Source organism: Barbatula barbatula (genome assembly GCF_947034865.1).
Source record: "Barbatula barbatula genome assembly, chromosome: 25".
NCBI lineage: Eukaryota > Metazoa > Chordata > Actinopteri > Cypriniformes > Nemacheilidae > Barbatula > Barbatula barbatula.
The window spans coordinates 15,567,555-15,582,952 of record NC_136788.1 but is presented as its reverse complement, the minus strand read 5'-3'; the positions used below and the strand labels follow the sequence as shown (position 1 = coordinate 15,582,952).

General features: G+C 39.9%; 1 protein-coding gene across 1 annotated transcript in view; it reads left to right on the top strand.

Moving 5' to 3' along the window:
• The window catches only part of plxnb2b (plexin b2b), a 107,477-nt gene extending 92,560 nt beyond the window's left edge, over positions 1–14,917 (top strand). Inside the window, exons 18-38 of the mRNA XM_079450456.1 lie at positions 1,105–1,241; positions 1,344–1,526; positions 1,837–1,948; positions 2,413–2,616; positions 2,699–2,878; positions 4,040–4,176; positions 4,255–4,355; positions 4,444–4,673; positions 5,193–5,374; positions 6,025–6,091; positions 6,569–6,715; positions 6,806–6,962; positions 7,051–7,151; positions 7,897–7,981; positions 8,069–8,220; positions 9,388–9,548; positions 10,844–10,991; positions 11,077–11,141; positions 11,349–11,424; positions 11,506–11,580; positions 11,988–14,917. Of these exons, the coding sequence (XP_079306582.1) occupies positions 1,105–1,241; positions 1,344–1,526; positions 1,837–1,948; positions 2,413–2,616; positions 2,699–2,878; positions 4,040–4,176; positions 4,255–4,355; positions 4,444–4,673; positions 5,193–5,374; positions 6,025–6,091; positions 6,569–6,715; positions 6,806–6,962; positions 7,051–7,151; positions 7,897–7,981; positions 8,069–8,220; positions 9,388–9,548; positions 10,844–10,991; positions 11,077–11,141; positions 11,349–11,424; positions 11,506–11,580; positions 11,988–12,092 (2,805 nt within the window). The 3' untranslated portion in view covers positions 12,093–14,917. The remainder of the gene's footprint in view (positions 1–1,104; positions 1,242–1,343; positions 1,527–1,836; positions 1,949–2,412; positions 2,617–2,698; positions 2,879–4,039; positions 4,177–4,254; positions 4,356–4,443; positions 4,674–5,192; positions 5,375–6,024; positions 6,092–6,568; positions 6,716–6,805; positions 6,963–7,050; positions 7,152–7,896; positions 7,982–8,068; positions 8,221–9,387; positions 9,549–10,843; positions 10,992–11,076; positions 11,142–11,348; positions 11,425–11,505; positions 11,581–11,987) is intronic.
• The last annotated feature ends 481 nt before the right edge of the window (positions 14,918–15,398 follow it).

Sequence of the window (15,398 nt, the reverse complement as noted above, 5' to 3'; positions counted from 1 at the left end):
CAGTGTGGACTTTCCATAGCTCACTATTATTTCTATTGTCACAACTCTCTGCCAAATTTGAAATGACCAGCGCGCTTGAAACACAAATGTCATCATTTATTCATCATCTTGGCAATGTGGTCTGAGGCTGTCAGATGAAAAACAAATAAGAGTGGAAAAGGACCAAGTTGACTTCATAATTTATTCCAAGTCCTTTGAAGCCATGTAAGGCGATGAGTGTAAAAACAAACATTTACACTCTGTCAATGGATCATTGAGTCAACAAGTCTAACTTAAATATATTTTTAAGACTTTGTTATGAGGTATATGTATATAAAATAGTGCATTTTCACCACAGCAGTAAGCTAACAATAATTGTTTATATTTCAGCTATTATTTAGCAAAAATCTTTTGGCTTCAGTATGCAAAGAAATGTAAAGGAACCTGCACTGTCACAAGTCAAACAGAGATGGCGCTGTAGAGACAAGAGTAATGCGTTACTGAATTAAGAATTTGTTATCGGTGCAATAATGTTTGGTAATCAATTCGTAATAATTTATTCATTTAACTAATTCAAAAGTAACTCTAAAGATTTGTTGAATTCTCAGGGACGCACCAAGGAAACACAATGAGGTGTCAAGAGTTTAAGTAACGACTTCATTTTCAGTCTGTTCTGTGGGAAAAGAAAACTTCGAATATAACGCAGGAGTCATAAACGCTTATTGGTGTTTTTATGTCCCATTCAGAGCTTGAAACTGTCCGTCGCTGTTTGCAATTAAATGGAAAGTGAAACTAAAAGAGGGTGAACGATTTCTTTCATTCAAATTGTAATGACTATTGTAAATTTGTGAAATAACGCTGATTTTAAGATTTTTAACAAATACTTGTTGAATACGTCATAACATAAAAAAGCGAGGGCATATACAGACGAGATTTAGCCCGCTGTTTTGAAATAAGAAACGCACTCCGTAGACGATGTAATGTTTAAATCATTAAGCAAAATGTCACGGTTCTAAAAAAACAGTTATGTCGCGACAACCGTGATCTCATTAGCATGTGACCGCCCTCATTTGCATATTAACGTAGCTTACGAAAACGTATTAAATGTGATGTCTGTCTCCTTAGGACCCTGTACCAAAGGCCGTGTCTCCTCTTCGGGCTCCGAAAGCTGGAGGCACCACGCTTACTATTACCGGTGATGGCCTGAACACAGGATCAAGGGAAGAGCTTCATATCACCGTGGGCAGCGTGCCCTGTGTAGTGTGAGTGGTTGCAGTAGAGCATTATTGGAAATGTAGTTTAATGTTTCTTACATAAAACTGATTTTATTTCTTTTTTTCTTCTTTATTCTCTCTCTCTGTCAGTCAGAGTTTTGGAGAGGTCATCACGTGTAAGTTGGCCGAGTACAAAGGAGACACGGTTCCATCTCCTTTTCTCGCCGTCATAGTTAAATACGGCAAAAACGCCAAGATCCAGGTGCCTCAGAAGGTCCAGTTCACCAACAACCCCTCAGTGTCCGACCATCAACCCAGGAGCAGCTTCGCCTGGTATCTGATCTCTGTTATTGTACCGACACATACTTTGAAAGGCAGAGTTCACTCAAAACAAACTTTGTTTCATGATTTATTCTTCCTTATGTTGTTCAAAACTTGTAAATGAGTCTTTCTTCTGCGGCACACAAAAGAAGATATTTTGAGAATATGTCTCTGTTTTGTGTCCATACAACAGAGGTCAATGGGGTTCAGTGTTGTTTGGTTTCCAACATGTGTTCTGCAGAAGTAAAAAGTCATCCAAGGTTGGGAATGACATGGGACCAAATAAGAGCATCATGTAACTGTCGTGTTGTGTGTCTTTTAGTGGTGGCCGAAAAATCATACTGGTCGGTTCTGGATTTGAACTGGTCCAGAAGGCCACCATCAGGGTGGTGGCGTCCGGTAGTGAATGGTCCAACCACACAACGGCAGTGGAGGTAAGGATCCGAAACAGCCTGAACTCCAGAAGCTGCTATTTGTTTTCTCACTCTTGAGATTGAATCTCTCAGTTCTGATTGAAACGAAGGGATGGAACGGCCGTCGCTCCGTTCAGAACCAAACTGAGATTAAACAAGCGTTTAGCAATCGAAAAACGTGATGAATGTTTCATTTCATCTTTCTTATCTGAGGAGAAGCCTTTGTACCCAAGACCTGTTTCTCAAGCTCTCTCTTTATCGCTCCATCTCTCAGATGTTCCAGCCCCATTTAGATTTTTGCCATTTCCTCTCAGAATATCAATTGATTTCGCCAGCAGCTGTAGAATCTCTGTTTTTGTTGTCGGAGGGCTTTTGGCGCGTCTGCTCGCTAGGGCTGCTGGGAAATTAAGAGAGAGATAACAGAGGAAAATTGGTTGTGATAAATTTAGATGGTGTTTTTTATTCAATCTTTCTCTCTCTCTCAGTTTGTGGAGGAGTCCACGTTTAAAAACGACACAGTGATCGTGTTCATGTCACCCGCGGTCAACAAGACCTACGACTCCTTCACAACATCCGTTTATCTAGATAACTACCAGAAAACCTTGACGCCGTTTGAGTACCACCCCGACCCGCACTTTGATGAACTCAGTAAGACCATCATCACTGAGAACAGCATGATCATCATCACTGTGAGTATTTTAAAGCTTGCTGAGTTACACTTTAATCTTTGGAACAAGTTGTGAGGAACTTTCTGCTCTGTTTGTGCTGCAGGGTCAAGACTTTTCCAAAGCGATGACGGCGAAGGAGGCGCAGGCGTTTGTGGGAGACGTTCAGTGTAACGTGAACACTCTACAGGATGATAAATTGTTCCTGGATCCACCCTCGACCGCTCCCAGCGCTCGATCCAAGAGACAGAAACGAGACACGAGTGCTGACATGCTGGACCTGGTGGTGAGAGACCTCCATCCATCTAGCTACTCAGCTCTATATTTATTTTCATCCCTTCATTCATCAATCTATGCAGCAGCATCCATTCATTCCAACAGCCATTCATTTCATAATTTGCTCACCATTAGATTCATCCATACATCCATCTGTTAAGCTCTTTATCTATCCTTCTATCCTTATGTGCATCTATTAAGCTCTTTAAATATGCACCCATCCACTTACCCAACCCCTCCATCCACCCATCCCACCCTTTATTTATCTCCCCATTCATCACCCCATACATCCATTACTTTCTTTATTTCCCCATCCATCCATCCATCCATCCATTATCACTCTATTTTTTACCCCTTCCATTTATCCATCCTTTCATTCAGCTTTTTATATATGCATTAATCCCTCTATTTACTTATCCAAACCCTCCATCTACTCATCCATTCATCCATCTCCCTATTAATCACTCCATTCATCTCAACATCCATCTTACCCTCCATCACTACATCCACCTTTCCATCCTTCAATCACTCCCTACATGTCACCATTCATTACTCCATTGTTTACAACATCCATCCTTCATCACACCCTTCGTCCATCTCCCTATTTATCACTCCATTTATCACAACATCCATCTCTCCATCCACCTTTCCATCCTTCTATCACTCTATTTATCATCCCATCAATCCAACCATCCATCAACATCCATCACTCCATCCATCTCACCATTATTCCATCCATTACTCCATTTATCACACCATCTTTCCATCCATCCATTCATCCACCCACCCACTCCATCCATTAATCTTCTCAACATCCATCACTCCCTTTATGTCGCCATTCATCACTTCATTGATCACAACATCCATCCATCCTTCTTCACTCTTTTTTTTCACCCCACCCATCAATCGAGCCATCCATTCAGCTCTTTATATATGCATCCATCCCTCCATCTACTTATCCAACCCTTACATCCACCCATCACACCCTTCATCCATTCACCACAACATCCATTCCTCCATCCACCTTTCCATCCTTCAATCACTCCATTTATCATCCCATCCATTCATCCAACTTTCCACCCATCACTTCATTCACTCATCAATTTCCATCAACACCAGTCATTTATTAGTTTTCTCTCTCTTTCTCTTTCTCTCTCTGTCTCTGTCTCAGGTTAAGTTTGGGAACGGCGAATGGCTGGTAGGCAAAGTTCAGTACGAGAGGAAGTACAGTCTCCCGCTGCCCATCATCATCCCTGCCGTGATGGTCCCCATGTTGCTGATCATTGCCATCTCAGTCGTCTGCTACAGGTTCAAGATCAAATCTGTTAAAAATCTGTGCTGATCATCTGTATGAAAGTTTGAATTCATCTGATCGTTTGTGTGCAGGAGGAAGAGTCAGCAAGCCGAGAGAGAATATGAAAAGGTGAAACATCAGCTCGAAAATTTGGAGGAGAGCGTTCGTGACCGCTGCAAAAAGGAATTCACAGGTCGCACATGCACATGCAAGCTGTTACCATGGCAATGACTTGGTTTAACAGTGTTTTTAAGTGATGAATGTTTTTTTTTCCGGTACAGATCTGATGATCGAAATGGAAGACCACACAAACGACATAAGCGAAGGTCGGATCCCGTTCCTGGACTACAAGACGTATACCGACCGCGTCTTCTTCCTGCCCTCTAAAGATGGCGCCAACGACGTCATGATCACAGGCAAATTGGACATCCCAGAATCCCGCAGGGCAACGGTCACCCAAGCGCTGAACCAGTTCTCCAACCTCCTGAACAGCAAAACGTTTCTCATCAATGTAAACACACGACAACACATCCACACGCTGAAATTATCATCAATTTATGTACATTTATAGACATCAACCTGTTCAATTTAAGCAGTTTGTTCCAGGGCAATGGCTAGAAAGGTCAGTCAATTATTATTGGAAGATAATTGTTGAGGTTTTCTCAGCAGAAACTGCAGGCACAAACCCTATAGACGGTACGCAACATCCCCTTCAATTACACCCAATGACATTAAAAACGGTCTCCGCGGACTCAATCTGCTCTTGTAGTCTCATTAAAGTCTTTTATATTCACGGCGCAAACACAATTAAACCTTTAAATTGAATAACACACGTGTGTAAGCACAAACAAACACATGTGCTTCATCTGTGTTTCTGAGACTGGACTGGATAAATCACGTTAGTGTTAACTTTCTATCAATGAAACCTTCAAACTTTTCATTTTAAAGTAAGATTTATGAAATAAGGTAAATTAAAGGTTCATTATATCGTTTTTAAAAAGCGTTCTAATCTCTGTTTCTGTGTTTCTAGTTCATCAGAACGCTCGAGAGCCGCCCGGATTTTAACGCCCGGGCCAAAGTCTATTTCGCATCTCTGCTCACCGTCGCACTTCACGGTAAACTGGAGTATTACACAGATATTATGAGGACGCTTCTGTTGAGACTCATGGAAGATTACGTACACAGCAAAAACCCCAAACTGCTTCTCCGCAGGTGAGACACTGTCTGACCTTTGACCCCTAAACCAGCAGACAAAGTTTGATTCACATATTTTTTACAGTCAGACGGTATCAGACGCAAAAGACAATCATGAAACCTACCTGAAAAATATACTGTAGTATACTTGTTCAATATCCTTGTGTAGTGGCTTTGTAAGTATACAACAGAATTTACTACAGTTTTTATCAGTTCACTATAGTTAATATTACAAAATGCCATGGTATACATTAAGTGTGATGATTTACTACAGTTTACTATAGTAAATACTCAAGTATACTACAGCATGTTTTATGTTTTTTTGATGTAAGTAGGTATAAAATCTCTTTGCTCATGCTGCGAGATGTTTATTATCATTGCCTGTGATTCTCCCACAAGTGTTTATTAAGCCATAAACACTTCTTACCACGGTTGAGGAGTGCTGTTAGGCACAGCATGAAATGGAATCCCCAAACCGTGGTAAAATCACAGCCTCGAGCAGCTTTTATGACGACAGCATTGTGATAAAACGCACCTATACATTGATGTTCGACACAATAGTCTATCATTGTAGAACATGCCTCATCCAATTAGATTTAAAGAAAAGAGGGAATTAGAATATACTGAAAATCAAATATTGTGTGTGCATGTGTTCGTGTCATCCGCAGGTCTGAAACAGTGGTGGAAAGGATGCTGAGTAACTGGATGTCAATCTGTCTGTATCAATACCTGAAGGTAAAATATCGATCTTTTAACCTTATACTGTTAGTCCCGCCCCCGACTCGCACCATCGGCCGAACCAAAACGTGACGATTTTAACAAACAGCAATGTTCAGCAAGCTTCACAAAAGCCCCAGCGCCACAGAATGGATTAGCGCTTAGCGTTATACTTTGAAGTAAATGACAAACCTCCCTTTTAATTTCCCATTATTTCATTAGCTGTTTTACTGAGTATATGAGAATGATTGGGTTTGTTCTCACCACAGGGTGTTTGTGGCAAATCTTGGATATTCATGAGACTTGCTGAGATGATTATAATAGAGTTTAATGAGATCCACGTTCTGTTCTTCATCTGCATGAATAACCGCATCACAGAAACACTTTAACTCGGCTTCATATATACAGTAGATGTCTTTTATTGGTATTGAAGGAAGTTAACAGCGGTGCACTGATGAGCCGACGGACGTTTCCTGGTGCTTTGTGTTTGTTTAGGACGCTGCCGGAGAGCCGCTGTACAAACTCTTCAGGGCAATAAAACATCAGATCGAGAAAGGGCCCGTGGACTCGCAGTTCAAGAAGGCCAAATACACGCTGAACGACACAGGCTTGCTCGGAGACGACGTGGAGTACAGCGTGCTGGTACGGAGCACTGCTTTTCTTGACACGTCGGGTCACGGGTTCAAAACCTTTTGAAATTGTCGGTTGTAACGTTTGCCCTTTGACCCGCAGACGCTGCAGGTGCTGGTTCACGGGGAGGGGCCTGACATCACTCCGGTTAAAGTGTTGAACTGTGACACCATCTCGCAGGTGAAGGAAAAAATCCTCGAACAAGTGTACAAGAATCTGCCCTACTCACAGAGACCCAAAGTAGACAGCGTTACACTCGGTGAGTCGGCGTGTGTGTTTGCCGATCATCTGATATGAATTTATCCACAGTGTTAAACTTTGTGACCTGCTTGAATGTGTTTCTCTAGAGTGGCGTCCGGGTTCGACGGGACAGATTTTGTTAGATCTGGATGTGACGTCACAGAAGGAAGGCAAATGGAGACGCATCAACACGCTGGCACATTACAACGTAAGCAAAGCCCCCCAGAGCAAAGTAATACAAATGAGTTATTTGAGCTTTTCAGTATTTAATAATTTTGCTAATATTTTGAATTAGGTTTAATTTCAAGCAACTTATTTCCTTTTTAATTGTATTGTCTTTTCTTTAATATTGCAATGTATATTTTTTTATGTATTTATTTATAATTATTTATTTTTATTTTATTCAGTTAATGATTTTTGAGTTACAGTTTTGTTTTCAGTTTTACTAATATTTTGAATAAGCTTTTAGGTTTCATCATAATTTTTGCTTAACCTTTTTTAATTATTTATTCCTTTTTATTTTAATTTTTTTTGTTTGTTTATTACTTTATTTCATCTTCATTAATTTATACTTTATTATTTCAGTTTTTAGTTTAGCCTTCGTATTTGTATTGCATTAATCAACTAGTCTTTCAGTTTAATTAATGTTTTAAATGATAAGTTAAGATTAAGTTAAGTTTAAATGATAATATTATATATACCATATATACATTTCATTTTTAAGTTTTAGTTTACTTGAATGTTTTTTCAGTCAATCATTTTCTAAACTTATTTCAGCCGATTTATCATTTTTAATTAGTTTGTTTTATTTTTTATTTTATCAACTTACTTGGCAACATTTCCAATATTTATAGACAATATAGGCTTATTTGATATAGAAATGTATTAATACATTTGGTAAACGATAATCGCCCTACTTTCTAGATTCATTGCTAACTTCTGTGTGTGTTTAGGTACAAGATAACGCAACGGTGGTCCTCTCCAGAGTTCGGCACACACAACAGTCATACGACCAAAATCACGACAACCACGAAGAGAGTGAGTCTACTATAAATCTACACCATCTCTGATGTTCACAAACACTTATCTGTGCCAGCGTCTCACTCTCTAAACCCAAACACCCAGGAAATGCCCTGTTGGAGGACGATAAAGTTTTCCACCTGGTGCGACCGGCGGACGAGCTGGATGAGATGAAATCTAAGAGAGGCAGTATAAAGGATAAATCCATGACTAAAGCCATCACAGAGATATATCTCACACGACTGCTCTCCGTCAAGGTACTTACTCCACCACACTATCCAATGGGTTTGAGGATGAGAAGTTGTCAAACCTATTTCCAAAAGTGCTTTAGGAAAGCATTCTTAAATCAAGATACAATTGCTTGAGAAGCAAAAGACTTACAGACGAAGCTTCTTTAGTTTGTTGTATATGTCCCATTGGCAGAAAGAAACGATTCACTTCAGGAATGTATCAAAATAAACATCATTTATGATGCAATCCAAAAAGAACATCAAATTCTAAGGTCTATTTTTTGGGAAAACGAGACAAATCATTTGTTTATTTGTTAATTGTATTATCTTTTCATTAAGATTGCAATGCAGATTGTTTATTTATTTATCAATTTAATTTAATCTTATTTTTTAATAATAGAGTTATAGTTTTGTATTTGGTTGTATTGTAGTTTTACTAATATTTTGAATAAGCTTTTAGTTTTCATCATAATTTTTGCTTGATCTTAAGCAATTTCCCTTTTAATTATTTATTCCTTTTTATATATTCATTATTTTTTCCTTTGTTTATGTATTACTTAATTTCATCTTTATTAATTTATACATTTTTATGTCAATATTTAGTTTTCATTCATTTACTAATCTTTCGGTTCTATTGCACTCTTATTCATCTTTTAAATGAGCTTTTATTTTGATATTTTTTGTGTCCGAATCAGTGGTTTTCTATTTAATCTATTAAATCTATTTCCAAAAAGTGTTTTGGTTTTTTAGGAAAGCCTTCTTAAAACAAGATACGATTGCTTGCCCCATTGGCAAAAAGAGTACGATTCCCTTGAGCAATAAATCAAAATAAACATCATTTATTATTGCAATCCAAAACGAACGTCTCATTTAAAGATATATTTTATAGTGTTTAGATGGGAAAACCAGACAAATATATTTGTTTGCAGTAGGCTATTCTTTTTGATGGAAGTCAAACACATTTAATTTCTTAGGAACTCCAACATCTGCAAGACGAGGGTCATGTGATTCTAATAACCTCCTGGGATTGTTCTCTTAAATTCATTTTGATCGGTTCGTCACGTGCCTGTGTAGAAGTCAGTTTGCCGTAAATGAAGCCATTATAAAGAGGAAAATGACCTCTTCCACCTCGTCCACTAACATGAAACAGATTCCAGCCTTATGTCAAAATGAATCTGAATGTGTATGTTTTAGGGTACGCTGCAGCAGTTCGTGGACGATGTCTTCCGCAGCGTGCTCTGTTCTGTCGCCGTGGTCCCTCCGGCCGTTAAATACTTCTTCGACTTCCTGGATGAGCAGGCCCTTAAACACGAGAACGTAGACGAGGAGACCATACACATCTGGAAAACCAACAGGTGAGAATGCCACGTTATCTGATTGTCGTTATTCCCTCGGGAGCGGTGCGCGTATGCTAATATCAGCTTTGCATTAGTTTACCCGCCCGACGTGTCGCCGTGGATGCGGCGTGATTGACAGGTGCCGCTGAGCTGTGAATAAAGGCGATGAGCGATATCATGCGTCTGGCAGCTTCAGGAGAGCTCTGCGATTCGATTAAATACAAAGCCGCTCGCAGCCAAACAGACGCCTTAATTACCTCCCTGGTTAATTTAATTGTTCTCTTATTATACGCTTTGATTTTTTGTTGCCGTTCTCCGCGGAGATGCGGCTGGCCGACGTATTTTCCGAAATCGCTCATCTGAATGTGATTTTTCCAAGTAGATCACAGGAAACAAAATCCCGAGCTGTTCAAGAACCTGTTTAAAATGCAGAAGGCGTTTGTCTGCGTTCACGCTCTGATGGCACGAGTATTGAGGAGCAGATTGAGTGAATTATTCGCTCTGTACAGAAAGTGTGCTCCGGTTGAAGGAAGGATGCTGTATTAAATGGATTAAATGCATAATTAGTAGTGTTTGCTATAGCGAGCGTCACTGTTATTGTATTAGGAGTTGGGGATTTGAACAAATCACTCCAAACCCTAAGTATTCCACACCGTGTGTGCTAGAAACAAATGAGGGTCTTTTGTTAAAGGGACAGTACAGCCTAAAATAAACAAATCGTGTCATTATGTAATGGCCTCTCCATTTTTTTCATCTGTTATGATGTCACCGTGTCGGATTTTGATCGCAAATCTTGTCGTTCACAAGAAACAATGGCAGACTACGCGTGTCCTCGCGATGAGAACGCGTTTTCACACTGCAGGATAAAAATAAACCATAGATATGGGAATTGAAGCAGCGTGTATTGCACTGGCTGTTTTGGCATCAGCGCAAAAAAGAATCCCGACAGTGGACACGTTCCTGGATTGCAAGACGGCGACAGTATGAGTTGTCCATTCTACAGAGGGAACATGAGGTCAAGTTATGTTATGTTTAGTCGTGAGAAAATGTAACATGCTAGTCTTTCTGTAGTGATGTCGTGCGAGCTCGCAGGAGCAGTTTTGGTTGTCGTATACTGTGACGAACTATACGACGCGTTTGAATCTTGCGCCTCGACGCCCAATGACGTTACGAATTACTGTGATGTCCTACGACACGCAATCTGTGTAATCTGGAGAGGCCATAACTCGCTTTGAGTGAACGAAAGAAGTCCAGAATTCTTTGAAATTGACCAGAAAATTGAAAGCTTTAATATTCTGTCCGTGTCTACACAGTTTGCCTCTGCGTTTCTGGGTAAACATCCTGAAGAATCCCCACTTCATTTTCGACGTGCACGTGAGCGAGGTCGTGGACGCCTCCCTGTCCGTCATCGCTCAGACCTTCATGGACGCCTGCACGAAAACTGAGCACAAGCTCAGTCGGGTGAGTCCGCGACACTTTCATCTACGACAAAGAGCCGGGAGCCGAAACGCATACTTGATGGACTCGCTGTGTTTTTCGCCCGCAGGATTCTCCCAGCAACAAATTACTCTATGCAAAGGAGATCTCCACCTACAAACGGATGGTGGACGAGTAAGTGCTGCTGAGAAACAACTTTACACAGCTTGTGTGAAGCCTTAAAGCATATGCCCCCAGACAGTTTACAGGCGAATAAATGAGACAGAAGCAGCAGAAGCTACAATCTACAGTTTGATTGGCTTCGTGCATTCTGTAGATCAGATCAGACTATATACCGATGGTCAGATGTCTGGTGTGTGAGTAGCTGTTCTGTGTCCACAGGTACTATAAAGGAGTTCGAGAGATGGTGCCGGTCAGCGACCAGGAGATGAACACACATCTGGCCGAAGTGTCACGGGTGAGCACGTCTTGCAGTTTTTACAGTATGTATCGTCATACATAAAAAAATCTTCAGCGTTGATTTATGTCTGTTTTTCAGGCACACACAGATAAACTGAACACACAGGTTGCACTTCACCAGCTCTATCGATATGCAAGTAAATACTACGATGGGGTGAGTATACACACGCACATACACTCACACTCTTGACATGAAATGTAAGTGGTATGTGATGTGCTGCACTTCATCTCTTGTATTCATTCAAATATGATGCGGAAATCTCACAATACATGAAAATGACTTAAAAATACTAATAGCTACAAGTATCAAATCTAATGAGATGCATTTGAAGCCGGCTCCCGTGACCACACGTCACTTGAACTTTATATTAATGTGCCATATAGATGGATAGATCATTATTCATCAATGTACCTTCATCATATTGCCGTTTTTTTACTGCTTTTTGAACGGCATTAAGACACTTGCTGCGTGATTCAATGTTTATAAATGTTACATAAAAAGACCGTCTACTTATGACCCAAGGTCTCTCTCTCTCTCTCTCTCTCTCTCTCTCTCTGTAGATCATCATGTCTCTGAACGAAGATCCTGCCGCTCAGAGTAAACAGTTAACGCTAAGACTGCAACAGATCGCAGCCGCTCTGGAAAACAAAGTGACCGACCTTTAACTCTTATTCGGTGGAGAGAGAGAGAGAGAGAGAGAGAGAGAGTGTGACTCGCTGCGTGTGTTTAGCTTAAAACTATAATCAGATGTTAAATATCTTCTTGTGTAGAGAAAAAGGTTTTAAGAGTTGTATTCTATATTTTTTTTAATGTGCAGTCTTTATGCAGAAAGCTTTATAAGAGGAAAATAACTTTTTAAATAGACAGCCTTGTGTCAATTGTTTTTAAAGCTTCTGTGTGTGTGTGTGTGTGTGTGTGTGTGTGTGTGTGTGCGTGTGCGTGTGCGCGCGTGTGCAACAAGATGCCTATATTTTGACCAAAAGGGATATTCAGTAATAGGAGTCTGGGGCATACGTCTGAAGCGAGGTCGCTTTCGGTATCATCCAATCAGAAACAGCTGAAGGTGACATCACAAGCATCACATTCCACTACTATTTTAGAAAAGAAGTAGGCAGTGTATATTGCACAATATATGAACTAAGCAGTGTGCCAGGATTTCGAACACTGTTGGTAAAATCCAATGCACCAAATAGCAGAACCACATCAAATATATGTGAATGCATTTTAGCAGACGCTTATATCAAAAGCGACTCACAGTGCTTTCGATAACACCGTGCTCCACTGACTGAGGTATAGAAACAAAATGAATTGGCAAAATGAAACATTTGTCGTAGGGTATTTCATCTTTGTATACTGTATGATGGTAGCTGTGAAAGTTATTTGTTTATTTGCAAATGGTTTTAAACTGACTGAATTTATTATATACAGTATGGCACAAATTGTTACTGTGCAAATTAGAAATTCAAATGTAGTTACCCGGTAAATGACGAATATTGTTTTACTGCAGATGACTCTTTTGAGTACTTTAAGTGCAAAAATACACGATGAAATTACAAATGATTCATTTCGGTTAACAATAAACAAAGACATAAAAAATCTGATTTCCTATTAAAAATTACAATTCTGCAGCATTCGTCCGCTGTCAGGTGAAGAAAGATAAATAAAGTAACCTGCAATTTTATGTTTCAAACAGAGATGGTAATATAGAGGCAAACCTTACGGATTGCAGCTTTAAATACTGTACATATAATTGAATAAAGTATTATTAGAGACAGTTTTGCAAGCAATGTTTAGATGGTTGGCAAAACGCCTGTCTGGCCTCAAAGTTTTCGTTTAATTAGATGTATAATCTGGAATGTTAATGCCTTTATTTTGGCAGTGAGAATAATGACGCACTAATTTGTTTGTCGGGCGGCACGAAACCACATGGTACGATAATCATGGCCAAAATTCTATTCGGTGAGAAGATTGTATCATTTCTCAAAGATTTGTTTTCGAGTCTATGACATCATTTAGCATCTTAAAGGCCCAATGAAAACATCGCAAGAGCAGTCCTTGTATCAACATATCACAAGGCTCACAGTGGCCTTTCAGATGGTTACGATGTTCTACCAGGAAATGCTAGCGATAGGTATAAAGTTTTTATCATTTAGTGGGTGGGGCCTTCTCATTGTACAGCCTGTTTTATTGGGCCAAAAAGTGTAGTGCGGGATGAGTCATCACTGTTTTCTGTTCCATTTTTCCACATTAAAATATAATCGCTGTTATATTATAACTTTGACAAAATATACGTTGTGACAGTGTTGTCATCGTCACTGATCTGAGGGCAGCTTTTAGCGGGCTTGTGATGTCAAACTTCAGGCTTTGAGCTGCTGGATCTCAAAGCAAGTGACGTCTTTAACGTCTAGAAGCGATTTTGACAGCAAGCATTCAACAACAGATGGCTTTCTGTTGCGTCGGGCAACAGGCTTCGTTTGAGAGTCGGGTGGCTCGGTACGGTGAAGCGTCTTGGCATAGCCCTCTCTCTCATCCCCCCGTTTGAACAAAACCAGCGGGGGAGTCGTTTGATTGTAATTGCATGTGTGATCTTGACTCCATGCTTTAAAATTGACTCTCTCCTCTCGGTTTCGTTTAAGAGCACAAACACAGATGCTAGTGTCTGTAGTTCTGCGTATAATGCTTACTTTAAGCCTTTCTGTAGCCAAAACGTGCCTTAAAGCGTTTAAGGGTTATTGGTACGGTGGTATTGAAGATATGAGTGTACGGGGGGTGGGGGCGGTAGTTATGGGACGTTTAGAGGTCGGGGGTCGTGGGCTTTGTGAAGTGTGCTGTTAGACATATGTGCAGTATTCTAAAGTGTGCTGTAGCCAGAATATGCCAATATATTTTAACGCACTGTATGTAGAGCAAAATCGCAGTTTTTGAAAAATGTGCAAATCTTCTGGGTGTTTGTGGCGTGTGTGAGTGTGTGTGCTTTTTAGGAGTTTTACTGCATTGGAAACCCCTCGAGAGGAGTTAATGTTTGGTGACGTGTCGAATCATTCCTCTGGATGGCTGCCGTTTTGTTCGTTCTTTATGCAAAAAGAGTTTAGCACAAATGTTTTTATAACTGTACCCGCCCGAATTTGTGTTTCAATGGTGTGTATGAACAAATAATCTGTACACGACCTTTTCTTACTGCTGTGCAGTTAATATTATTTCATGTCTTAATGAAAATATATGCCTTTGTATAAAAAATGCTAATCTGTCCACACTGTTCTCCTGTGCATTACGCTCCGAGGAAACGTTTGTGTTTTGGTCAAGATCTTTTGTTTTACTTTGGAACGTGTCGAGAGCAAAGCATTCTGGGATTGCGGAGGACTGGTGTAAATGGGCGTGGCTCCTTCAGACGTGGCAGCTCTCAGAGGACTGATGTCATAAATGTGATCTGTGAGGTCACAACATGCTATCTGATCCTTATATCAATAAACATACACCTACATTCCTTTTTATGTGTTTTATTTCTGCTTTTTTAATTCAGTTCACATTTATTCATCTCTTTCCTTCCATAACACGATCAAATTAAATGGAATTTTATTGGGTTTCAATTGGATCTTGAAAGTGACTGGTAATAAATAAGAGGGATTACAAAGGGAGTCGTTTTGGAGGTGGGGCAAGTTCATATATTTTGATTTCTTATATGAAATAATGTACAAATCAATACATACCTGGTAAGTAAACGGGATTCATTTTCACATTGGCTCTCTATTAGCGTTTAGAGATAAGTTCTAGACAGAGATGGTCCTTTATCGTCTTTATGTTCAGCCTCTACAATGTGTTTATTCTTATGTAGCCTACAGCGTTAGATTTAGAGAACCAAATCTGTTCTAGTTGCTATAGAAATGTGCAAAATGGATCTCAAAACTTGAGGCGTTTAATGCGCTGTAAAAGAGGCCGGAGTTCTCTTTATGAAATAAAAACATGAATACCTG